Source organism: Cervus canadensis, chromosome 4, assembly GCF_019320065.1.
Source record: "Cervus canadensis isolate Bull #8, Minnesota chromosome 4, ASM1932006v1, whole genome shotgun sequence".
NCBI classification, from domain to species: Eukaryota; Metazoa; Chordata; class Mammalia; order Artiodactyla; family Cervidae; genus Cervus; species Cervus canadensis.
This window is the reverse complement of record NC_057389.1, coordinates 59,234,251-59,261,887: the sequence shown is the minus strand read 5'-3', so window position 1 is coordinate 59,261,887 and position 27,637 is coordinate 59,234,251. Positions and strand designations below refer to the sequence as shown.

Genomic DNA, 27,637 nt, shown 5'->3' with positions numbered 1-27,637 from the left:
AAATATGTCTAGAATCACAGGACCTTCTTGAGAATATAAAATCAATCTTGCAGCCATTTATTCCAATTACTAATTGTTTGTAATCAAATACAATTATCATAGGGAACTACTATTATTTTAATTTCCCAACTGCAAATACTTAATATTACAAATAATATTTCAATAAAAGTATTGACGCTCTGCTTCAATTAAATCTGATAAAAGATCACTTTACCTGTGTAACAGAGCCTCGCAAGCCATTCTGAACACTGTGGCATATCCTAACAAAAACATCAAGTAAAGCGACTTCAAATACCATCAACGATGGTGATGGGCTTACAAAAACTGCTGAGCAATCAGAGCTGCAGTCTAAACTAAGCAGGCTGCAACATGAGGTCACTACTGACAAGGACCCAATCAATAGTCCACAAATTTTTTCCCAAGTACTATGCAACTCAGTGGGAGGTAGGGAAAGGGGGACAAAATTCTGAATCTGGCTTATTCTATAAAAATATTTAAGCATAACCTACTATAAAGCAGGGGGAAAAGTCTGTTTTCATTAATCACTACTATATCAAGAGCTATAAATTATGACAAATATGACATTGCTAAAACAGATGAATGATAGAGAACTATTATTACTCATTATCCAAATCAGAAAGGCATTAATGGTTAATTTTTACAATTTAAAATTAGGGTGATTTCCAGATAATTTATGCCAGAGCCCCACTAAATGACTATTTCAAAAACTGTAGTTTTGGAAACTAAACATATAAAACAAAACAAAAGCCACATACTCCTTTCCAATCAACAGCAAAATCTTCTTCACTTTCCCCATCAATTTGGGAATACCCTATACCTATGACAACAGTAAACTAAAAAGATTCCTCACTATTAGAAAGTCAGTAAGTTATAACAACCACAAGTCTTTAAAATGCCAAAGGTATCATTTTCAGGGCAACAGGAAGGAGGAAGAGAACCTGTGTGGTTCTTATTATGCGCTGAAAGTTCAAAAAATGTTTTACTTTAACAATTTATCTTATTCACCCAAAGCATAAATGTTCCACCCAACATTTCTGACACTCCCACCCAAGTACATTTTCTTCCTCTTTTCACTTTTAAGTGGAACCTAGATAGTGAAAATGTGGTGAAATGATTACCAATTGAAATATTCTGCAAACTGCTTATTTACTGGACTTAAAGGAAAAAGTTACTACTACATTTCTTGTGCACCTATAATCAGCTGAAGGGACATTTCTTCAACAACAGAAAAGTGTTAGTTGCTAAGTTGTGTTCAACTTTTGTGACCCCATGGACTGTATTTTGCCAGGCTCCTCTGTCCATGGGATTTCAACATATAAGGTATCCACAGAATGAAGTGCAAACCAGTCTCAAACCCCTCAACCTGGAATTCTTCCTTAACCACTACATCTTCTTTCCTGCATCACACCTAAAATCAAACCATCATAAACTAATGAGCTCACAAAAATGAAGCCCTAGCACCAACAGCACATGCAGGAGAGCATCAAACTTTTTATTCTTTCTAAATTCCAAGTTTTAGCAAGGCATTAAAAGTACAATTTTAAATGAACTTTATAATAATGCCAATTAGCTGGTTTTTTGATTTGCAGTTCTAGAAGCAATATAAATTAAAAGTTAACTAACCTCAAGCCAAAATAAACCTTTACAATACAGTCTAGGAAATAAGACTGTGAAAAGCACAGTGAAAATAAAGAACTCTTTCAACTCTCTATTTTCTCTCTAAATTTTTAAAAGGTAAAGATTCCCCTAACATTTGTATATCTAAATAAAGCCAAGTAGTAGATAAACGTGTGAATATAAAGCAATCATTTTTCATCTATAGATACAACACACTTTAGAAACAAGCTTGGGATTTCCTTGTACTTCATGGGTAAGACTGAGCCTCAGAAGTAACCAAAACTTGTGCTTTTTGTGTAACCTAGGTTCAGTTCAGTTCAGTCGCTCAATCGTGTCCGACTCTTTGCGACCCCATAAATCGCAGCACACCAGGCCTCCCTGTCCATCACCCATACCCTAAATCCCACCATTTTTTCCACTCTGCACTTGGCTCAATCTTAACAAAATATGGCTAGTGGCAAACAATGTATAGAAATAACAGATGCATAAATAAGTCACTCAGTACAATCCATACACAAATATTTAAACCAAGTAGTAGATAATATTTAAACTGGTTCTGTAAGGGTGGTCTGTGAAACCAAAGATCAAAACTGTTTTTTCATAACATTTCACTGTGCTGATACTTGCATGATGATGCAAAATCAATGGCAGAAAAAACTGCTTTGGGTCTTAGCACAAATTCAGGCAAGTGGGACCAAACAAACCATGCCCAGTGCATTCCTCATCATTGCTCAGTTGCAATCTCTTTTTAAAAGGAGCAAGTCCTTGATGAAGTAATACATATTATTAATTATATCTCAGCCCTTGAATATACTTCTTTTTAATATGTGGTGTGACAAATAGGAAGTACACACAAAGCAAATTCTGTTGCACAGCTCGGTACGAGGCTTGTCTTGTCTGAGTTGAGAGTTTAACTTTTAGCATGAAACACTCATTTTTATTGAAAGGCTGACAGATTACAGTTATTCCAACTTGAATATCTGGTAGAAGTTTTCTCAAAAATGAGCAAGACTAACAGAACTATTAAAATTTGGGTTTTCCAGCAAAAATTAGAATTCTGGAAAATTTGTATCATCCACCAGAAGCTTAATAGCATACTAGTACTTAAAGATACTTTTTATATAATCAGTGGTGATATTAAAGAATATATATTTTGACATAATGCAACAAACATATGTATATATATCACTATGTGGAAGCTCTGAATAACTCAGTAAGGCAGTATTTTTCAAAATACCAGTATCAATTTAGTACAGTTCAGTCGCTCAGTCGTGTCCAACTCTTTGCAACCCCATGAATCGCAGCACGCCAGGCCTCTCTGTCCATCACAGGGATTTCAGCTGAATTTCTGCTGAAGCCTGGCTTGGAGAATTTTGAGCATTACTTTACTAGCATGTGAGATGAGTGCAATTGTGCATTCTTTGCACAAAAAGGAACATTCTTTGGCATTGCCTTTCTTAGGGATTGGAATGAAAACTGACCTTTTCCAGTCCTATGGCCACTGATGAGTGTTCCCAATTTGCTTGCATACTGAGTGCAGCAGTTTCACAGCATCATCTTTCAGGATTTGAAATAGCTCAACTGGAATTCCATTACCTCCGCTAGCTTTGTTCGTAGTGATACTTTCTAAGGCCCACTTGACTTCACATTCCAGGATGTCTGGCTCTAGGTCAGTGATCACACCATCGTGATTATCTGGGTCATTAAGATCTTTTTTGTACAGTTCTTCTGTGTATTCTTGCCACCTCTTATTAGTATCTTCTGCTTCTGTTAGGTCCATACCATTTCTGTCCTTTATCAAGCCCATCTTTGCATGAAATGTTCCCTTGGTATCTCTAATTTTCTTAAAGAGATCTCTAGTCTTTCCCATTCTGTTGGTTTTCCTCTATTTCTTTGCAATGATCGCTGAGGAAGGCTTTTTTTTATCTCTCCTTGCTATTCTTTGGAACTCTGCATTCAGATGGAAATATCTTTCCTTTTCTCCTTTGCTTTTCGCTTCTCTTCTTTTCACATCTATTTGTAAGGCCTCCTCAGACCAATATACCATATTACAAAATCAAGCATGGCTGAAAGGTTCTCTCAAAGTACAGGAGAGACCAACGGATCAGAGTATGAAAAATTCAGATATGCTTTCGGGTTCCACATTACAAATAACCTTTAAAAAACTTACAACTTACTGAGTTTTGGAGTACTGTCAAAGAAGAATATCCACAATTATCTGAAAAGGCTATAAAAATTCTCTACCTTTTTCCAGCTACCTACTTATATAATGCTAGATTTTCTTCACACACTTCAACCAAAATAGCAGATGTTCAGTTCAGTTCAGTCACTCAGTCGTGTCCAACTCCTTGCAACCCCATGAACCGCAGCACGCCAGGCCTCCCTGTCCATCACCAACTCCCGGAGTCCACCCAAAAGCCATGTCCATTGTGTCGGTGATGCCAACCAACCATCTCATCCTCTGTCGTCCCCTTCTCCTCTGGCCCTCAATTTTTCCCAGCATCAGGGTCTTTTCAAATGAGTCAGCTCTCCACATCAGGTGGCCAAAGTATTGGAGTTTCAGATGGCAACAAATTAAATGCCAACGAAAATGTGAGAATCTAGCTACCATCTATCAACTTAGACAGGAAAAAAATTTGTAAAAATATAAACAATGCCAGTAAAAAATTTCTCACTAAAGACTTTTGGAAGATTCTGAAAAAGCTACTTTTGATTAAAAAGTTTTATATTAACATGTAATGAGTTCATTACTACTTCAAGAAATTTCTCAGTTTTGGTTCCCAAAAGAGTAAATGCCAATAGCTATAACCCACAGTAACAATTCTTTGTGGTCCACAAACTAAACCAAAAAGTCTGAGAATCAATGACTTAAAACTAACAAAGGAGGAGAAATCTATCAAGCAACAACAACCTGTTAGATCATAAAGAGCTATATTTCAGCTACAAATACTAAGCATCTTTCAAAGTACAACTCAACAAAAAACACATCCAGAAGTTTATGCTGTTTTAATTTATAATATGGTAAATATCCAAAGGGATAAAATCAACATTAACAAAAGTCTTCAGAATCCTTAATAATTTGTAAGAGTATAACATCTGAAACCAAAATGTTTAAGAATTGCTCAACTGTCACTTAATGTTTATTTCCCTGAGGTCTCTAACCTATCTTCCCACAGAAATACAAAGTAGGCTACCTAATACTTCCATAAAATATTTGTAAGCTACCTCAGAGGAAAACTCAAAGAGAAACTTTAATGGGCTTCACTGGTGGTCTACTGGTTAAGAATCCGTCTGTCAATGCAGGGGACACGGGTTTGATCCCTGGTCCAGGAAGATCCCACAAGCCATGGAGCAACTAAGCCCATGGGCCACAACTACTGGACCAGTGCCCTAGAGCCCTCAAACCACTACTACTGAGCCCACGGACCTCAACTACTGAGCCCACATGCCTAGAGTCCATGCTCTGCATAAGAGAAGCCATTGCAATGAGAAGACTACACATCGCAATAAAGAGTAGCCCCTGCTCACAACTAGAGAAAGCCCATGTGCAGCAACAAAGACCCAGCAAAGTCAAAATACATAAATCTTAAGGGGAAAAAAAAGACACAAGACATTAAGTTAGCAAAAGTTCAATCACTAGTTTCATGCAACACAGTATCCATTAATTCCCTAAAATGAATTTATTAAGAGATCCTTATTTTCTAGGTTCTGTGCATTCTAGGATATTTCTTGCCTACCTTTCTTTCATCAAAGGTGAATGTATTTTTGTATATGTATGGCTGTGTCCCTTAGCTGTTCACCTGTAACTATTACAATATTGTTAATCGGCTATCAGTTCAGTTCAGTTCAGTTGCTCAGTCGTATCCAACTCTTTGCAATCCCATGAATCGCAGCACGCCAGGCCTCCCTGTCCATCACAAACTCCCGGAGTTTACTCAAACTCATGTCCATCGAGTCGATGATGCCATCCAGCTATCTCATAGCTCTGTTGTCCCCTTCTCCTCCTGTCCCCAATCCCTCCCAGCATCAGGGTCTTTTCCAATGAGTCAACTTTTCACATGAGGTGGCCAAAGTACTGGAGTTTCAGCTTCAGCATCAGTCCTTCCAATGAACACCCAGGACTGATCTCCTTTAGGATGGACTGGTTGGATCTCCTTGCAGTCCAAGGGAATCTCAAGAGTCTTCTCCAACACCACAGTTCAAAGGCATCAATTTTTCAGCGCTCAGCTTTCTTTATAGTCCAACTCTCACATCCATACATGACTACGGGAAAAACCATAGCCTTGACTAGACGGACCTTTGTTGGCAAAGTAACATCTCTGCTTTTTTTTTTTTTTTTACGTCTCTGCTTTTTAATATGCTGTCTAGGTTGGTCATAACTTTCCTTCCAAGGAGTAAGTGTCTTTTAATTTCATGGCTGCAATCACCATCTGCAGTGATTTTGAAGGCCCCCAAAATAAAGTCTGACACTGCTTCCACTGTTTCCCCATCTATTTCCCATGAAGTGATGGGACCAGATGCCATGATCTTAGTTTTCTGAATGTTGAGCTTTAAGCCAACTTTCTCACTCTCCTCTTTCACTTTCATCAAGAGGCTCTTTAGTTCTTCGCTTTCTGCCATAAGGGTGGTGTCATCTGCATATCTGAGGTAATTGATATTTCTCACAGCAATCTTGATTCCAGCTTGTGGTCATTCAGTTCAGCATTTCTCATGATGTACTCTGCATATAAGTTAAATAAGCAGGGTGACAATATACAGCCTTGATGTACTCCTATTCCTATTTGGAACCAGTCTGTTGGTCCATGTCCAGTTCTAACTGTTGCTTCCTGACCTGTATACAGGTTTCTCAAGAGGCAGGTCAGGTGGTCTGGTATTCCCATCTCTTTCAGAATTTTCCACAGTTTATTGTGACCCACACAGTCAAAGGCTTTGGCATAGTCAATAAAGCAGAAATAGATGTTTTTCTGGAACTCTCTTGCTTTTTCGATGATCCAGTGGATGCTGGCAATTTGATCTCTGGTTCTTCTGCCTTTTCTAAAACCAGCTTGAACATCTGAAAGTTCACAGTTCACGTATTGCTGAAGCCTGGCTTAGAGAATTTTGAGCATTACTGTACTAGTGTGTGAGATGAGTGCAATTGTGCGGTAGTTTGAGCATTCTTTGAGATTGCCTTTCTTTGGGATTGGAATGAAAACTGACTATACTCCAATACAAAACTAAAAAAAAAAAATTTTTTAAGGTGAATGTATTCTTTGCCTTTATGCACTCAATCAGCCAAAACTAAAATATTAATGTATAAATATTAACTGAAATTTATAGAGATTAGCACTAAATCTACACATCTATTTGTGTTGCCTGATACCCCTAACCCTTTCTTTTGGTATTAGCCCCATTTTTCTGTGGCAAACTAGTTCTTCCCTCCATCCAGTGCTCTTGATACATGAATAAATTACAATTGACTCACCTCTACCCTGGTTGGGGAATGGACACATGATCCAATTTATGTCAGATCCTCTCCCCTGCCACCTGACAGGAATCTGATCTTAAGCAGAATGATAGATCGAAGGAAGTAGTTTGAAATCTCACAGCAACAGGCACATGCTGAAGAGATTCTTCCATGATCCTTTTATACTAAATTCGCTAGAGCTCTCATGTTCTTCTCTCTGCTTTTCCTTTCAAATCTGGTACCTATCCAGCATTCGTCTATTAAATTATCTTTCTTTCCATTAGCCAAGATCCGTTTCTATGACTTTCAATTAAGGAATCCTGACTATCCTCAAATCTCCAATGACTCCATCTAAAAATGGCTGTGTTGGAGGGAAGGAGGATCCTCTACAAAGCTAGACAGATGATCCAAAAAAAAGAAACTATTAGCAGCATGCATTTCAAACAATATTTAACCTTGCTGGTAAACAAATAGTATATCTAATGAATTTACCTCTCTAAATGAGCACTATCTGAAAGAAATTTTTACAGTGATAGAACTGCTGCTCTATATCTGCACTGTCCATTATGGTAGCCACTCATCACATATGGCTACTGAGCACTTGAAATGTGACTAGCACAACCGTGGAGATTTTTTTCAATTTTATTTGTTTTAAGTTTAAATTTAAATAGCCACATGGAGCCAGTGGTTACATTATTGGAGAGCATAACTCTAAGAAAATAAAGAACACCACTCTAAATCTATTGTTTTCAGGTGCTCAGGAAAATACTGCGAACAGTAATGAAAACTGAGACAAGTATTTTAAACAGTCTGGAAATACCTATCAATAGTCACAGAAAAATTTTCTCTTTCAGCCTAACGAATTTTCCAAATTTATTTAGAAAAAGTCAAAAGAAGGAGAAAAAGACCTAAGAACAAAAGCTGTAGAGTAAGCTGGAATAACTCAAAGATCAGAAAAAAGAAAGTAAACACATAATTAAGGCATAGCTATATACTTTTAACATATAGCTTATAAGTATTTTCATATATATCTAACATAGAATTAAGAATATCATGTAAAAAGAAAAGTACAAACAAAAAACTATACCAGGGGCAAAAAGGTGAAATGGAGGAGAAAATGGCAACCTACTCCAGTATTCTTGCCTGAGAAATTCCAAATTCCAAGGACAGAGGAGCTTGGAGGGCTACAGTCCATGGGGTCTTAAGAGTTGGACACGACTTAGCAACTAAACCACCACCAAAAAGGTGAATAAACATGTTAATATACCAAAATTATCTTCATGTCTGAAGAAACTGTAACTAATATAAAAATATAGAGTCCCAAAGAGAAATTTAATAGTGGTATTTAGAAGTATGGGCTTCCATGGTGGCTCAGTGGTAAAGAATCCGCCTATAATGAAGGAGACGTGGGCTCTATCCCTGGGTTGGAAAGATCCCCTAGAGAAGGAAATGGCAACCTGCTCCAGTATTCTTGCCTGAGAAATATCATAGACAGAGGAGCCTGACGGGCTACAGTCTATGGAATCATAAGAGTCAAACATGACCTAGCAACTAAACAAAACTATAGAAGTATACACTTTAAACTACTTTATAATTTTTCTAGATGACACTGAATAGTTCTTCCCTTAAATTACTAGTTATTTTTTAAATGATATTGTTTCTGTTAAATTATTATTTAACTGAATTAATAATTATTTAATTAATAATTATTTATTTAATCAAATTATTATTTTTTCTACTTTTTTAATCACTATTTTATTGAACACAAATTTAATGAAAAATATCTAGTGGCCTAAACAAGTAACCGTCCCCCTAACTAGTAAACCATGGAGCTTTACCGAGAACTAGGACAGAATTTAGCAAACCTAGAGTTGAGCTCTCATGTTCTTCTCTCTGCTTTTCCTTTCAAATCTGGTACCTAGCCAGCATTCGTCTATTAAATTATCTTTCTTTCCATTAGCCATATGGGATAGCTTAATAAATGTTTTTCATTTGAAAATATTTTGTTGGTTTTCCTTCTCAGAATTTAGCAAACCTAGAGCTATGTATGGGGCATTCTTGAGTTCTCTAATGCTTCCTAAATAGTGTGTTCAATGGTCTACCTGTGTGCTATGACAGTGCCTCCAGCCTACCATCTTTAATAGCACTTTATACATGAAAGGATTAGAAAGCACCATCTTAAAGGATCACAGAGTCCTCTCCTTAAAGCCTAATTCAATCTAGTGCCTAGGAGCTGGAAATATAGTCAACTCAACCACTATATGTTTCTCTAGCAATTCTACTTTCAAAGGTGCTGAAATTTTACCCAACCCAACTAATACACTAATAATACAAAAACCAATAAACTTTAAGAGAAAATAAACATAAGAGGTTATTTCTTTAGGAGGTGTTAATAGCTGAAAACTCCTTAACCAGTTTACTTCTTTAAAATTTTCTTATTGTTCTTTTTCACATACAAACTAATCTTTCATATATCATTATAATCTGTGTAATTTAGTGCTTGAGTGAATTTACATCTAGAATGAAGTGCTCAAAAACTAGTCCTTTCAAATGAAATACTACCTTGTTGATGCCGTAACACTATTTGGTTCCAGGATGTTTTCAGTCATCCTTAATTGTACCACCTCTGGCATGTCATCTGATTTTCCTGCACCCTCTTCTGGTAGTTCTTCTATATGTTCCAGCTTTTCATCTTCCTCTTCTTCCTCAGAAAGTTCATTAACCTATATAAATAAGAGGAAACCAAGAAATAAAATTTAATGAAATTGTTAACTGATACCATCTAAAACATACTATTCTAAGAAAAATTTAAATACAACTCATTTTCCACTCCATTTCCTAAGACCAATTTCCCTTACAAAGTATCTGCCAACTTCTCCACCTTAGAGTAAAATTTCAAACCAAACATAATACTTTAAAGCAGAAGGTAATGATTATATTAGTATATCACTAGGAATATGAATAAGACTGCAAACTACGAAAAAGCATGCACACTACAGTTAATTAACATTTAAAAAGCTTCATTTCCTAATCAATCAGATTTGTAAATCTAAGAGCTACAACAAAGACTTCAATTGACCTCTCCAATTTCCAAGTGCACTGAACAAGTGATTTTAATACAGAATAAGTGTGGGGGAAAAAAAGGCACAGAAATTTTGCCTTAAGGTCTTAACTATGTTTTAGAAAATGACGGCTAACTTCCAAATGATTCAGACTCAACTCTTCATGCAGAAACTGGACCTTACAACAAGGAAGAACTCACTTATTTTTACCATGAAGCACAACTCAAGGTTGTAATTCTCTTTCTGGCAGGGACTATAAAACATTTTCTATTATCAAATTGGCTACATAAGTAAATAATCATTCTAATTAAAAAGACACAAATATCTGAGAAGGAAAACCAACAAAATATTTTCAAATGAAAAACATTTATTAAGCTATCCCATAGAATAAACTAGCCATAAAGTCATAACATTTTTTATAAACTAATACTAGTCATTAAAAACATTAAACAGTAAACATAAATAGTTATGTCCATTCTAGCCAAATGGGCTGACAATACCTAGAATACATTTACTGCTACATATAACACTGGTGGTTTTCCTGACAGGCAAATACAACAATTGCTACCAGACTCTCAGAAACGAAAACCTGAATCAGAGGAAAGGTAATTATACTTCGATACACTACCAACTCCTAATCAACAAGTACTGAAAATCATTGGCCTAAGTGGTAATTGGAGGAGGGCATGGCAACCCACTCCAGTATTCTTGCCTGGAGAATCCCTTGAACAAAGGAGCCTGGTGGGCTACAGTCCATGGGGTCGCAAAGAGTCAGACACGACTGAGCGACTCACACACACACAGAAGTGATTAACTGAGAAGTCAGATTTATACACAAAGGTGAAAATTTCAAATGACAGGTCAGTTTTTAAACTGGATGAAATGGAAAGTTAACACTCTTTCTTTATCTATGTATTTAACAAATTACTTAAAATCAAGAATGTATTTAATTAATATCTACTTGATAATCCAAGGAAGAAAAAAACTGACAAGAAAATACTATTCTCAGGTTTGAGTACAAGAGTAGAAGACTGAAAATAAAAAAGTAAGGTGACTATTTAAACTGAGAATAGGTAACTATTCAGTACACACATTTTTGGTTCAGAAGTACTGCAATTTTAATATGTTACATCACCGGTTTTAAAATCAGTTTGTCTACAGTCAATAGCTCTTTCCATTAAAACTTTACCCTCAATTATAATGAATATATATTTGATTCAATAAGCTTCATATAATTAATAGATATTTCCTAATATTTTCACCAGTAACCATCAACTAAGATAGGACACGAACACAATCTATTGCCTGTGGGTTTTTCTTCTCACTCCCCCACCCCTCACCCAAGGCCTTCTAGTGGAATTTCCTGCAGTAAGAATTCACCAAATTGGTTTGGGTAAGAGTAAAAATTAGATAAAAATGTTCCATCACCCCACAACTTAGCTTCAAAAGTTCTTCTTGATCCTCTTCTTATTAACTTATCACCTTCTGCTTATCAATACTCTATTCTGTTCACAAGTTATTCTGAATCTGCCCTATACAGGCAACTGACTCAACTTATCACTTATGGAAAACCCTCAGCCATACTTACATCTCTTCCTTCTTTGACTGCTGTAATTCCCTTCTCTAGGACCTCGTGAAATGCCTGCTCTCCAGACTCCAGCTTGTGGAGAACGCTGCTACCTGCCTTCTCAAATGTATAAAGAAACATAATTATCACCTACATCTTCAAACCACTCTACTGGATTTGCAATCATTTAAGGATCCCATACAAAGAATCTGTTCTCTGACTCTGAGTCATTACTCAAACACTCCCTATTCAACATCTCCAATCAGATGAGACCTCTCATACTATTAAAAAAAAAACATCTACTACCTTGAAAAGGACCTAATGGCCAAATACTTGCATTAATGGGATGAAACTCTAAAAGTAGAGTGCTAAATAAGCTTTGCTTTCTTCAAGTATCAAAATCAGGGGGAAAATCCATGCACTGCCAGGACAGGTCAGGTCTGCCCACCTCTTTATGTATGTGGATAACAAATTAGCAGCATTTAAGTTATAACAACTTTAAAATGCAACCAAACGGTGCTGAGTTTGAGGAGATTTTACTTTCACTCAGTATCTGATCAATTCAGCTTCACAAGACAAATATGAAAGATATGAAATCTACCTTAAAAAAGAAACTTCAGAAATCTGTACTATTACTTACAATCCAGTTATAATTCAAACTGTAAGAAAAGTAGACAAGATAATAGATTCTGGTGATTAGCAACATGAGCCAAGATAAATGATATACCTTGCTGGCTCTTAGGACTCACTACACTACCTGTTTATTGAGCATATTCTGTTCAATATGCTAATATCCTCTTTTCTATTCACAGTCAAATCTGTAGAATTCAACATTATTTCCAGGTGTTAATTGACCACAACTATTTAATGTAAAGCGTAATATATTTTGAGACAGTTTTTATAGTGCTTAAAAAATAGAAATATAAATGTAATATATGTGAGCTATGAATATATTTCAGTTTACATAAGAAAGCTGCGGGATAATAGAAATATCAGAGAATTACACAATGTAAAACATAATCAAGATAGAACCTGCAGACTTTAGAAGAGTCAAGATATAAACATGAGATCAAACTGGCATCATCAGTTTCTTATAAGTCAAATCATCTCAGAAAAGTAGAAAATGAGTAACACAAATGTATGTATGTTGTTTCATTTTCAGCAGCCATTAACTTTATTTTAAAAAATTAACTGCTGAACTACAATGAAAAGAAAGGTGGCACACAGAATCCCCCAAAGATGCGAGTTCATATGGGTATCAAAAAGCATTAAACATTTAAGGCATATATATTTACTTGTTCTCTTCTTGACATTTTTTTTTCAGCAAAAATAATTTTGAACAGCTGTGTCAGTTCTTTATTTTAATCAAGTTTCTTAAGTCACATACTGTATAGTTAGAAACCTTCAAAAAAATATGCCAAAAGTTCCATGGAGCACCGTTTCAGGCTACAAATTCTACTGACTTATCTCACAAATACATATATAACATATATATATATATATATGTATTCAGCCTCAGTTTATACATGGTAAATTATAATTTGACATCTGTTACTGTTTTCTTAACAGTTTCTGATACTCGAAAAGAGAGAGGAGAGGAAGAAAGGAAAGGAAGGAAGAAGAAAAAGAGGGAAGGAAAGTCAGATAATGGTAAAAATGGTTACATGAAGAAAATATAAAAAACTTAAGGAACCAACCTATGGCTAACTAATCAATGACAAATGAGACAAGACTGAATGAGAAAAGAATGAGAAAAGGCAAACTCTCCAATAAGTGGTGTTGAGAAAACCAGACAGCTACATGTAAAAGAATGAAATTAGAACATTCTCTAACACCACACACAAAAATAAACTCAAAATGGATTAAAGACCTAAATATAAGACTTGGATACTATAAAACTCTTAGAGGAAGGCATAGGCAGAACACTCTCTGACACATATTGTAGCAGTATCTTTTTGGCTTCATTTCTGAGAGTAAAAAGAAAAATAAATGAGACCTAATTAAACTTACCATAAACAAAACAAAAAGACAACCTACAGAATGGGGGGAAAAATACTTACAACCAGTGCAACTCACAAGGGATTAATTTCCAAACTATACAAATAGCTCATACAGTACAAAAAAAAAAAAAATGGGCAGAAGATCTAAACAGACATTTCTCCAAAGAGGAAAAATAAAATAAAATAATAAAAAAAATTTTTTAATTAAAAAACAAAGAGGACATATGGATGGCCAAAAGGCACATGAAAAACTGTTCAACATCACTAATTATTAGAGAAATGCAAATCAAAACCACAATGAGGTATTAACCTCACGCCAGTCAGACTGGTCAGTATCAAAAAGTCTACAAAAAATAAATGCTGGAGAGGGTGTGGAGAAAAAGCAGCCCTCCTAAACTCTTGGTGGGAATGTAAAATTGGTGCAGCCACTATGGAAAACAGTATGGAGGTTCCTTACAAAACTAAAAATAGAGTCGCATATGATCCAGCAGTCCCACTCTTGGGCATGTATCTGAAAAAGACAAAAACTCTAATTTGAAAAAATACACGCACCCCAGTGTTCCCAGCAGCACTATTTAAAACAGCCAAAATATGGAAGCAATCTAAATGTTCACTGACAGATGAATGGATAAAGAAGATGTGATTGACACATATATATACATGTGACTGATACATACACACACACAATGAATATTACTCAGCCATTAAAAAGAATGAAATAATACCATTTGCAGCAAGATGGGTGGACTTAAAGATTATCACACTAAGTGAAGTAAGCCAGAAAGAGAAAGACAAATATCATGTGATATCGCTTATATGTGGAATCTTAAAAAAAATAGATATTTATAAAACAGATCCACAGACACAGAAAACAAACTTATGGTTACCAAAGGTAGGAGGTGGGGCAGGATACATTAGGAGTTTGGGACAATTGTGCACCACTACTATATAGCACAGGAAACTATACTCAATACTTCGTAATGATTTATAAGAGAAAAGAAAAGAACCTGAAAAAGGATAACGACATAACTGAATGTATAACATGTATAACTGAATCACTACATTGTACATCCGAAACTAACACAATGTTGTAAATTAACTAAACTTCATTTAAAAACACAAAACAAACAAACCTAAGGAAAGTATAATTCCCAATTATTAAAAAGACTTATCCATAATAGTTCACAACGGTACAGAAATCCTTTTAAATAAGAGCCTGGCTACCTAGGAAATAAAACTCCTAACTCACATAATAAAAGCCAACACCTATAAGAATGGATGAAAATCTGTATGATAAACATTCAAGAGATGAGATGCTGCTTTATAGTTTAAGAACAAATGAAGGGGAGTAATCCATTGTCCATCAATAAACAGCATAACCATAATAATTTATCATCTAAACTTGGGATACATTTGAAAGTGAAAAGGGGAGCTAGTAAAATAACAATAAATTTTTATTTATTATTTTATTATATTATTTTATTTTATTATATTTTTTATTATTTCTTTCTAACAATTACATTAGAAAGCAGATATAAACTATGACACCTCTGAGAAAACTGGGATGTGCTATCATCATTTCAAGTGGATACAGAGACTATGATTCAGATAAATTATATGTTTCATTCATACAACAGAGAACTTACACAGATTTTTTTTTTTACACAGATTTTTTTTTTAAAAAAGTCTACGCTCTTTACATTCCAAAAAAAGATCTCCAAGATACATTGTCAAATGATTAAAAAAGAACAATGTGTAGAATAGTATGTAAAGTATGCTACTTTCCTATTAAAAATACTAAGAAGAAATATTTACTTACATTTGCATAAAGAAATTCTGGAAAAACACATTAAAAAACCAATGAGAGGGAAAGGATGGGCACAGGTAAGAATGGGACATTTTACTATATATTTTACCTTACTTATTTTTAACCAGGTAGATTATTAGTTATTTTTAAAAAGGTAGCAGCCCCACCCCACACTCAAAATATAAATAACATTATAGGTTTTAATATAAAAGTTTGCTTGACAATCATTTCACTTAAGTATACAAGAAAAACTTCCAGACAGACCTAAAGCATGAATTCTAAACCTGAGAAGTCTGGATTAATGTGGCTTTACAGTCAATAACAATTACTCAGAATCAATATTCTCACTTCATAAAGAAGAAATGAATGAGGACCCTTTTATAGTCTCAACCATTAAGGCATAACAGTAACAATAAAATATACTGTTGAGAAATGGGTTTTAACATTCAAGAGCCACAAAATTTAAAACATCTGCAACCTAAACCATTACTCTCCTGATGCTTCCCTAATGGGAATTAATATGATAATGGTTACACTGCTGCACTGACTTGCTACTTCAATCAAAAAAACATTTTTAAAAGTCTGTGTCAACTTTACATACCACCTCTCCCTCTACCTTCTAATTCTCAACCTTTGCCTACATTCCTCTATGCTAGCAATTTCTTTGCAAAAACAAAAACACACTACTCTTACAAAATAAACAATGCTTAATTTAACAAAAGAAAAACACAAGAAAAGCCACAAAAGCTCTAGCATATCTCTGGTTTCGATTCCTTTTCCATATTACCCAAATGACAAGAAAGTTGTTCAGAAAAAAAATCACATTCATATACTACATGGAAATATCACCTATGATAATGTATAATAACCAAGAAAATTACTTCCAGTTTAGTACTTCAAAATTCCACATACGTTTGGGCCAAGCCCTTAAGAGCATATTCTTTACCAAGTGAAAAAAAACCTCCCCCCAAGTAGAATATTTAAAATATTCTCACCTGTTCAGTAATTGAACTCAAATCATTAGATGAAAAATCTTCCTCTTCATTCTCAAAAAACTCATAGTAATTTTCCAGAAGTCCAGCCATTATCCTGCTTACTATTTCTTGTTCTTTCAGATCTTCCACATCTGTGTAAACACTAAGAATGAAAGTCCAAATTGAATTCAGAGTCCTTATATCCATCACAGACAAAGTCTGAAAAAACCAATGAGTCACTTTATAGACCTGAGTGATTTATGCCACCATTCTGTGCCTCAGTTTTCCCATCTGTAAAGTCAACCTAATTTGTACCTTGTTCACAGAAATGCTGGGAGGATTAATCAGATCTACTATAAAAAATAATGGTTCATCAAGCAACCTATGACCCTGGGGAGACAGTATAATGATTCTATTTCACAAATATAATGTTTTTTAATCAAACAAAAATTTGTGAAAAAACTTACTGGAAGACATCTGGACCAAAGACAGCAGCCAAAGAGTTTGCCGACCAAATTTCTTCATGATGTGATGCTACATTGGCTAAAAATCTACACAGGAACTTTAACAAACTGTAATTAACAGGTGGAAGCTGTTGCAAGAGGAACCTCAACTTTCTTCCAAATTCATCTTCATTATTATAATCTATAAAACATAATGACAGGGTTTTTTCTTAATGAAGTAAAAGCAAAGCTCAGATATTCTGCCAGATTCACATTACCCCACCTACATCATCAGTTTACTATAACAATTCAAAACCTCTTCACTTCCTCCACTAGAGGCCAAATGCCTTAGGGCTTTGCATTTCACTTATTAAGTGGAAGAACTGGAGAAGGAATGCAACCCCTCAACTGTTGGAGGATGTTTTCTTCATCTATTATTCACTGGCTCCAATCCTAGAGCTTATTTTTTTTAATTCTCAACATACTGTCTTTTGCATGACTGTACATGTGTTTCCAAATCAGTGCCAACTCTAAGAAGTCAAAATGTACTCGTCAATACCAGTCAATACCAACCACTAGTAAGCAAAAATGAGAAGCAATTTAACCAGCTAACAGTATCAGAATGAAAGAAAAAACAAGGAAGAAACAGTAAAAAACAGACTTTCTTCTTTTAACATTCTGAAAAGGACAATTAAATTCAGCAGTATCAACAGAACTATCAATACATTAAGATATGCATTCCAGGACTTCCCTGGCAATCCAGTGGTTAAGGCTCTAGGCTTCCAATGCAGGGGGTTCGATCTCTGGTCAGGGAACTAAGATCCTACATGCTGCATGATGGAGCAAAAAAAAAAAAAAAAACCCAAATTCCTCTTCTCGGTTTACCAAGTGACTTTTCAACTACCAGAAGACAGGTCCTGTGTTTAGGTCAATGAGTTTTCATTAACAGAAATTAGGTCTGTATCAACCCACTGACTGGTGAGGGTCCCAAAGAGGAGAAGCAATTTCTCAGAGGTACCTCAAAATGAAGTAGTTAATTGCTCTAATAGGGAAAATTAACCCAATTATCTTTCATTCTGTATTTTCCTTGAGGTTCTTAAAATTAATTTAAAAATAATTATTGGGGAAAAATTATTGGTAAAATGTTCTGACCATGATATTGGTCATCTCTACAAAATAACGCAACTCTAAGAAGTTAACAGAAACGGCTATGGTCACATGAGTTTTACTTAAAATTTAAAATGCAACCAATAACAATTCTTCTACATTTCATAATATTATCAACTGCCCAGGTACTCTGTCTTTATAATTGGTTGGGACAGTCCCTGAATGAATGTTTTTTTGAATTTCTGTTGACTATGAAAGTGTGAAAGTGTTAGTCTGTTAGTCGCTCAGTTGTGTCTAACTCTGCAACTCCATAGACTGCAGCCTGCCAGGCTCCTCTGTCCATGGAATTCTCCAGGCAAGAATACCACAGTGGGCAGCCATTCCCTTCTCCAAGGGATCTTCCTGACCCAGGAATCAAACCCACATCTCCCACACTGAAGGCAGATTCTTTACCGTCTGAGCCACCGAAATTTTTAACAATCTAAATGTAGCAGAAAAGGATTTAAGAAAAACCATGTATATCAACTCAAAACTATATGCCTCAATTAATATTATCAATATGATTACATCAACATTGACAAATTCTACGTAACATTCTCTTTAGCCATGTAACATACTCTTGTTATTTATTTTATCATTTAACTCTCCTTAAGCCCCTTCAGAATTTTAGCTCTAAGACAGTTTTGTTCACTTCCGCATTCTCAGAATCTAAAACAGTGCCTGGCACACAGTAGGGGGTTCAATAAAAATTAGTTGAAGAAGCTGAAAATAACAGAAATAACACAAAATAACTGAAAATAACACAATAACTGAAAAAACATGTTGCACTACTAAAACATTTGACTTGACGGGGTCTTAAGATTGTGGGCTACACTGGTTTTGCCTGAAATACTGTTTAACATGCTGCTTTACTTTTATTAGTGAACATTTCTAGTATTCAAAAAAGTATTCAAAAATATTTACCTCTACCAGGTTGCTTCTAAAGTTTTCAAATAAGCAGAGCAGCGTGTGTGTGTGTGTGTGTGTGTGTGTGTGTGTGTGTGTGTGTGTGTGTGTGTGTGTGTGTGTGTGTGTGTGTGTATTAAAAACATATCTGCTTAAACTTTTTTTCCTTTTGAGCCTACTTCCTAGTTAAATGTGTGTGTGTGTGTGTGTGTGTGTGTGTGTGTCAAAAACATATCTGCTTAAACAGTTTTTTTCCTTTTAAGCCTGCTGCTGCTGCTGCTAAGTCGCTTCAGTTGTGTCCGACTCTGTGAGACCCCACAGACTGCAGCCAACTAGGCCCCCCCATTCCTGGGATTCTCCAGGCCAGAACACTGGAGTGGGTTGCCATTTCCTTCTCCAATGCATGAAAGTGAAAAGTGAAAGTGAAGTCACTCAGTCGTGTCCGACTCTTAGCGACCCCATGGACTGCAGCCTACCAGGCTCCTCCGTCCATGGGATTTTCCAGGCAAGAGTACCAGAGTGGGTTGCCATTTTAAGCCTACAACCTAGTTAAATCATAACCAGGAAAAATATATGTACATATCAAAGAAGATTCCCCTGACTAGGAAATCTTTTAAGCATTGTAACAGTTTTTTTTAATGTAACAACAAATTCACAGAACTGTGAATTGTGTTTTCTACCAAAATATGATGTATAAACAACTGGACAAACTATCAAGAGTTAAACCAATGGTTGATAATACTGACAATGAATGGAATGACTGTCATAACCTGGGGGAAAGGGCTACCAGTGGATCTAGTAGACAGAGACCAGGGATTCTACTGAATATCTTAAAATTCAAGGATAGCCCCTATACTAAAGAATTACCTAGCCCAAAATATCAGGAGTACCAAGGTTGTGAAATACTGGTATAAATTAAAGATCAAACCACATCACACCACACCACACCACACCACTTTGCAATGTCCTGCTGCCACAGAAAATGAAAACTATTCTTCAAAAAAAAACAAAAAAAAAAACCACTAACTCAAATTCAACTGGAAAAATGCTCCCTCCATGACCTTAAAAGCACTAATTTCATCTATTTGTGAACATCAATTAAAATATTAACGTAAGAGTTACTTACAATAAATGGAAAGAATTCTGTCCAGAGACCCAGACACCTTTCCAAATGAATGATTAAAGGATGAACGAATAGATTTTATTACAACAGAAATACAAGTATCACCTCGAGTCCCGCCACACCTATCTGCATAGCTATTAAAGAAATGGGTGTCTTAGATGGGTGTGTGTGCATGCATGTGTGTGTGTATACGGGGGTGTGTGCTAATGATTATGTACATGGGCAATGGAGAAGAACGGTGGTTTTCTCAAAACAGGCCAACAGCATTTCCGCATGTCTTAAATTCCTTCATAAGTGAATACTGACAGAATAATTAGTAAGATATATACTGTAACTCGATAAGTAACACAGTGTACGATACTGTCATACTTTTAAACGAGTAACAGTGAAAATGACAACCTCAATGACAAAACAGCTTTGACTGGTAGCATCAACGAGAGGCAGTACCTTTATTATCACTAAATTTTATTCCACTTATTCATTTATAAATTTTCAGTCAAAACTGAAAGATTATCAGATTCTTAGAACTTTAAAAGACCTGTCGACAATTCTATAACACAAGGAAAATGGAATCTTATCATTATAAAAACAAAATAAGTGGCTCTGAAGACATAAAAAGAGCTCAAAAACTCTTAACACATCAGTTTCATTATATATATTTAACGGGTGCAAAAATGCTTATTAGGTGACTCAATATAAACATCTGAAAATATTCCTACTTCTAAGAAAAGAAATTTGAAATAGATTCAGAAATTCAAAACAAAAATAATATTTCTTGGGACAAGAAAAGAAAGTTACACTTTGAAAAAAGGCGATGATATTGATACTTTATTCTGAAACTTGTTCTTTGATCCAGGTGGCACAATAAAGAAACAAAACTAAAAAAAAAAAGAAAGAAAGAAAGAAAGAAAACTGAATCAGTCTAATCATTCCTGAATAAATCAAGTATAAAATGAGCTCTATCATCTAGCTGTATAGAGAAAAACATACATAAGAGGATCATAAAGTATCTTTGTATTGACTTTTAACACATAAGTAAGAGGCATCTATTAACTTAGGCTTGCTTTTAAATTTAAAAAAGAAAGAAAGAAAAAATAAAATGGAAAAATATTCTCAAAAGGAAATCCTCCTCTTCTAACCATACACAACTTAAGGACATACACGAACAAAATGTCCAGCTCTCACAGCGATAGGGATTAAGGAAGCAGTTCTAATTTCTTACTATCACTGAATTTCTCTATAAGTTCCATTTCAAAAAATTAAAGCGATTCCACAATACAAAGAAAAGCCAGAAAAAAGAGTTCAAAAATCCAAAGAAATGTATAATACATTTGATCCCTGAACAACAGAGTGGTTGGGGTGCCAACCCTCCACACCATTGAAAAGTCGTGTATGATGTTACAGCAGGTCCACGAAGTCCACGGTTCTGCATGTGTCGATTCAACCAACTGTAGATCATGTAGTACCATAGTACAAATTTATTGAAAAAATATGTAAGTTCAAACCCATTCTGTTCCAGAGTCAACTGTATTACATGTCAACTTCATAAATTTTCCTATGTAATGAAACATGTCACATTATTATATACACATGAATACCATCTGGCTCAAGACACAGAAGCATCTCCTCGCTTCTTGGTTCTTTTACCTTTCTGCATACCTCTACTTTTATTTTTCTTGTCCATCCCAGCTAAGCCCTACTTTTAGTTGCCCCAAAAAAACTAACCCAACAGAGACAAATCAATTTCTTTATTTGGTTTGTAATCTGATGTCCAATTTGATATTTTATCATGGGGTAGCGAAGGAAATGGCAACCCACTCCAGTGTTCTTGCCTGGAGAATCCCAGGGACAGCGGAGTCTGGTGGGCTTACGTCTATGGGGTCGCACAGAGTCTGACACGACTGAAGCAACTTAGCAGTAGCAGCAGCAGCAGCAAAGAATCAGACACAACTCAGCGACTTTCACTTTCCTTCAGGCAGGTGTCCAAGAACAAGTTTTAGGTATAGTCCAAACTTAGAATCAAAGCTGTCTTCTGGTTTTTGCTAGAATATTCAATCAAACCAAGGATAAACATAGTAACATCACCACTAACCAACACCTCTGGCTATTATGGGACATTCTGCCATACATCTTTTTGTTGTTGTTGTTCCTTCTTCTCTTTCTCTTTGTTCTTGTCTCCTGCTTTTCCTCCTTCTCATCCTATATCTTAGGCTCACTAAGACCAATCATAAAAAGTAAAGAGCACTATAGGAATCTAAGAGGTTGCCATTCCTTTAACGAGACAATATAGCCCCAAAGAGCATATGTATTCAAATGGGAATTCAAGAAATTATTCTCAGAATTACTATAATTACTGCTTACATGTCAAGATCTCCAAAAGATAAAGATTTTAAAATTAAATGTTAAGTGACTGATTGGTAAGATTCAGATTATGTTACCTTGAGAAAGTTGCATCAAGTGAATATGCAGACTGCCAGGGATAACAGGTTCAGGAAGTTCTTGAAGGAAAAACCTAAGAAGACTAATAGCTGAGGGAACATCTGCTTCCTTAACCAAATCCACCTCTTCTCCACTGTCGTATCTCTGCCGAAGCCACTCCACTGTCTCAGCATTCCCATTGACTTGAAAAAGTCCTTGTTGCTCCAGACCTCCTACATTAATTCAAGGCAAAAATTAAATAAGTTCCAACTACCATATATATTCATTCTCCAGTGAACTTAAAGTATTCATACTTTCAGAAAACCATTCTTGTCTGATTGGGCTGAACACCTTCAAATCACACATCTAAAAACACACACTGTCTCTGTCTTGAGGGATATTCTACTTTATCCCACCCTCTTATATTCGTTAAAAATATTCTTATCATACCTCCCACTAAAATAGGCTCTAAACCAGGCATATCTGAATATATAACTTTAAGTGAAAGACACACTAAAAAAAAAAGAATTTCCATCAGTTTTCCTCACAATATTTTGGACATTGAGTACTGAGGAAAAAAATAATCCAAGGTCAAAAAGGAATAAGTTATGTCTATTAAAACAAAGGCTAGCCCTCAAAGTAAGGAAATATATACCATGTTCCTCAATATAGTCCACTACATGGCGGACTATGAACGGAACCTCATTGTCTGGATGTCCTCCCTGCTGCAGCTCATCAAGTGGAATTCCAAATATTTTGTTAGCAAGAACGGAGTTGCAGTTACTCAAGGAAGGGGAGGAGCTCTTCCTCATATCTTTTTTGCAGCCAGAAATCAAAGCTGTCTTTTCTGCCAAATGAAAGGGAAAAAAAAAAAAGACTATAATGATTAACTGGTGGCAATATGACTAAATACATTAAAGAAGAAGGCTTTACACCTGAATGTATTCTTATCTATTAAATATGTTCCAGTTACCAGGCCCATAGTGTGTTCTACAATTAAAGCTCAATAACAATCATCTAAGCATCTTCTCTACTATGTGAAGTCAGTTCTGAATGCTTCCTTTAGTGAAAGTTGCTCAGTCATGTCCGATTCTTTGCAATTCCATGGACTATACAGTTCACGGAATTCTCCAAGCCAGAATACTAGGGTGGGTAGCCTTTCCCTTCTCCAGGGGATCCTCCCAACCCAGGGATCGAACCCAGGTCTCCCACATTGCAGGCAGATTCTTTACCAGCTGTGTCACCAGGGTAGCCCAAGAAAACTGGCATGGGTAGCCTATTCCTTCTCCGGCAAATCCTCCCAGCCTAGGAATCAAACTGGGGTCTCATGCACTGCAAGCGGATTCTTTACCAGCTGAGCCACCAGGGAAGCCAATACTAATGCCATGCCAAGACTGCATGTTTATCAAACAATGGCAAAACTGATCACTCAACTTCGCCAAGGATATTAATGTCTCAAAGACAAACCAAGGGGCAAATTTTGCTCCAATAAGACCTTACTGACCAAGCTTAATAATGACACAAGTAAAAGGTCAAACCTAATCATTTCTGGACTCTGGTATCTAACCACTCAATTCATAAGCACCCTAACAGGAGAGAATCTTTTTTTTAAATGATAGGCTAATAAGAACAAGATTAACCAGTTCTTATTTCTACATGACAGAGCATGTAGAATATAATGTTTTTATAAACAAAGGAAATGCTTCAGCTCTAGGCATCTACCTTTAATGAGAATATTCTTTTATCAATCCTGCTGCTTCGTAATTATTCAAAAGAAAAACTTCCACAGTCCAGTTCAAAAGAAATAAATTATTCATCTTAACTCTGTAGGACTTGTGATTAATAAAGAATCAGTGGGCAAAAACAATGTTTCCAATTTCTGAATCATCAAAGAACAAATAATCTCAAAAAATATTCATTTTCTAAAATAATCATTTATGGGAACTCCCTGGTGGTCCAATAGTTACGACTCTGTGCTTTCATTGCTGAGGGCGTGGTTTCAATCCCTGGTCTGGAAACTAATATCCCACAACCCATGTAGCATGGCCAAAGAGATAAAAAATAAAAACAAAATAAAAATGTATTACTTTATATGGATAAAGGAAAGAAAAACTTTTCAAAAGTTGATAATGAACAAAAAGACACCAACTGAGATTTTTTCAACACCCCAGAGACACAATTCCTTTCACCCTACAAGAGAAAGAGCAAAACAAAAAAAAGCTCAATATTCTAAAAGTTTACACAAATAAATGTATACGTACCTGTATATGTCCATACGTATAAAAGGTAAACACACTGGAGAACAAATGAAACTTATATAAATGGTAAAAATTAACTTAGGGACAGCAAAATGCCATAAATGTAAACAGTTTCAGACAAGCAAAACCCATTCTTTAACACATCTAATGTCAGTTAATAACTATAAAACCTGAAGTCAACAATTCAATAGCAGTCACAGGAAATTAATTCTAAAATCTCTGTGGATATATAAGCATGGAATAATTACCATTGTGAAAACTTACCTTTGAGTACTTAAACACCTAAGTTTAAAAAATGGTTTCTGCACCAGCTACCCTCACTGAGCAAGCATTCTTTTGTCATTTATGGCTGTTTGAGATTATGGCAGAAGATCAGCCTATAGTTCCTCATTGAAGAAACGCAGAACTCGATCAGTACTTCAGCAGTTAATCTAGAAGAAAAAAAAATTCTTTTAATTTCCTATAACATTTTTAACTGTGAGAAGAGACAAGAAACATCAGTCAATCTATTCAGGAAGGCGACTAAAAGAAAAAGCATTCTTCTGCCTAAAAAAAAAATCTGTCTGAGAGGGATTTCCCTGGTGGTCCAATGGCTAAGACTGCAAGCTCCCAATGCAGGGGGCCTGGATTCAGTCTCTGGTCAGGGAATTAGAACTAAGACCCAATGCAGCCACATAGATAAATTTTTTTTTTTTAATCTGTCTGAGAACAAGAGGCAAAAATCTTACACAAAGTTTCTTTTTTTTTTTTTTTTTTTTTACACAAAGTTTCAAATTACGATGGCTAACCTGGGTATGATTCTGCTAAAGATAAACAAACGTATTGCACAGGACAATCTTTGACGGCACACATCTTCAGGGATTACACCATTCTCATAATACATTTTTCCTCAATGGACCCGTCATTTGTGCACACACCCACACACACATCCCACCCAGTTCTATTCCATCCTTACTCATATACTCAGAATTAAACATGGAAGCACTTTTAGATCAGAGTGAAAGACATGAGTTTAAGCTTGGTACCACACTTACATACTTCATATACAAGAAACATTTTGTTATCCAGAATACAGCAATACGAGCTTTCTAATTTGAACAGACAATAGTGCATGTTGGAAAAGAGTTTTCCACCTAGAACTAGAAAGTGCATATGTAACGTGTATACACAGCACTAGAAAGGTGCTTATTCAAGTATCAGCTCTGTAGACGTGATCCTGAACAGCTTCCATGTCGCTAAGCCTAGGTTTCCTTATATAAAAAATACCTACACACGTTACATTTTACTGAGAAAATCCACACATGCATTAGAAAGAAAATCAATTTCTTTCTCTTCTTTACATACCGTTAAAAGGCCAGCAAAAGAGGCTGTGGAGAGAGAAAAGGGCAGGGAAAACCTGTTTGGCAATGTATTTAATATTTGGTCTCATCATCTTCTGTAAATTCTGATAATCTATGTAAAATCTTCTAATAAGCTCAGTACACTGCAGGTCCCTGCTCAAGAGGGTTCAGGTAAGCAGAAGAGTATTATCATACAGTGTGGTTTTCAAAAACATGTTAATAGGAGAAGGAAATGGCAACCCACTCCAGTATTCTTGCCTGGGAAATCTCACAGACAGAGGAGCCTGGTGGGCTATAGTCCATGGGATCGAAAAGAGTCAGATATGACTGAGTGCTCATGCACACACACATACACACACATACATGTATACACACACACACACACACACGGCTTAGCTAGATCTAACACATACACACACATACATGTACACACACACACACACACACACACACGGCTTAGCTAGATCTAAACTGAAGTCCTACAGGCAACTCAAAGAACTTTGTGAGGATTCCCTTCCAAAAACACCACACCCACTAAAAAGAAAAAAAAAAAAAGTGTTAATAGTAACATATACCTCCAGGAGAAACATTAAAAACGGAGGGGAAGGAAAACCACGTTCCCAGGACAAATGTTTAGTAGATGATTACTTCCAAAATATCCTGAAATGCCTGCTAAAACATGTAGTCTCTTACATGAAAAACAATTTCAAAGTTATATAAGATCTTTTAGAGAGGTTAACTTCAGGGACAAGATGTTTAATAACCAACCCTCCTCCATAGTGATTTCATAAAACTACAACGAGCAATGAAATCGAGTATATTTTGTATAACCACACTCGCCAAATCATGGTGCTAGATGCAACACATATATTTTACAAACTGCAACCCACTAAACAAAACATTTCACCTTGAGACAGTTCATTTACCCCTATTTTATTCAAAGTATTCACGTAAAAACTGGTTGACCCTAGAGAAAATCTATTAGTAAATAACCTGGTTAATTCTGAGTAACTCTCAAAAAGTTTTCATGGCCACAGTCAATTATTTTATAACATACATGATTTCAAACTTTTAAATCAGAAGAAAAGTAATAAAGACAAAGGGAAATAAAATCCCCTGTGCCTAAGTCCCCTCCTCTATTCTCCTTACTGATATCCTCAATACTCAAACCTAACCTGAATTCCCTACACAAAATTCCTCAATTGTTTTCCAATGCCTAGAGCCCTGCGCTCCAAATTTTTCAATCAGCAAAAAGATTATGACCATACCTCTCATACATGTATGTGTATATCTAAGGTAAAATATTGAATACCCTAAGATATTATGAACATAATAAACACATACTATAATAACATTTTTAAAAGTAATTCTCTGGCAGTTTAGTGGTCAGGGCTCTGCACTTCCACCCAAGAGGCACTAGTTTGATTTCTGATCAGGGAACTAAAATTCTACTTGCAGCACAACTCAGCAAAAGAAAAAAAAATTTAACATTAAAAATAAACAGAAATG

The 27,637-nt window shown here is 35.6% G+C and overlaps 1 protein-coding gene across 5 annotated transcripts in view; it reads right to left on the bottom strand.

Annotated features, from left to right (window-relative positions):
- FAM13B (family with sequence similarity 13 member B) overlaps positions 1-27,637 on the bottom strand; it is an 83,905-nt gene that overhangs the window by 47,736 nt on the left and 8,532 nt on the right. For 3 of the 5 annotated variants that reach the window (XM_043465416.1, XM_043465419.1, XM_043465417.1), the window contains exons 2-8: positions 25,053-25,219; positions 23,186-23,377; positions 22,551-22,763; positions 16,962-17,139; positions 16,516-16,657; positions 11,735-11,830; positions 9,647-9,807 (exon numbers count right to left, since the gene is read on the bottom strand). In XM_043465416.1, the coding sequence (XP_043321351.1) occupies positions 9,647-9,807; positions 11,735-11,830; positions 16,516-16,657; positions 16,962-17,139; positions 22,551-22,763; positions 23,186-23,342 (947 nt within the window). In that variant the 5' untranslated portion in view covers positions 23,343-23,377; positions 25,053-25,219. The remainder of the gene's footprint in view (positions 1-9,646; positions 9,808-11,734; positions 11,831-16,515; positions 16,658-16,961; positions 17,140-22,550; positions 22,764-23,185; positions 23,378-25,052; positions 25,220-27,637) is intronic. The other 2 variants (XM_043465418.1, XM_043465420.1) reach the window with 1 other exon arrangement.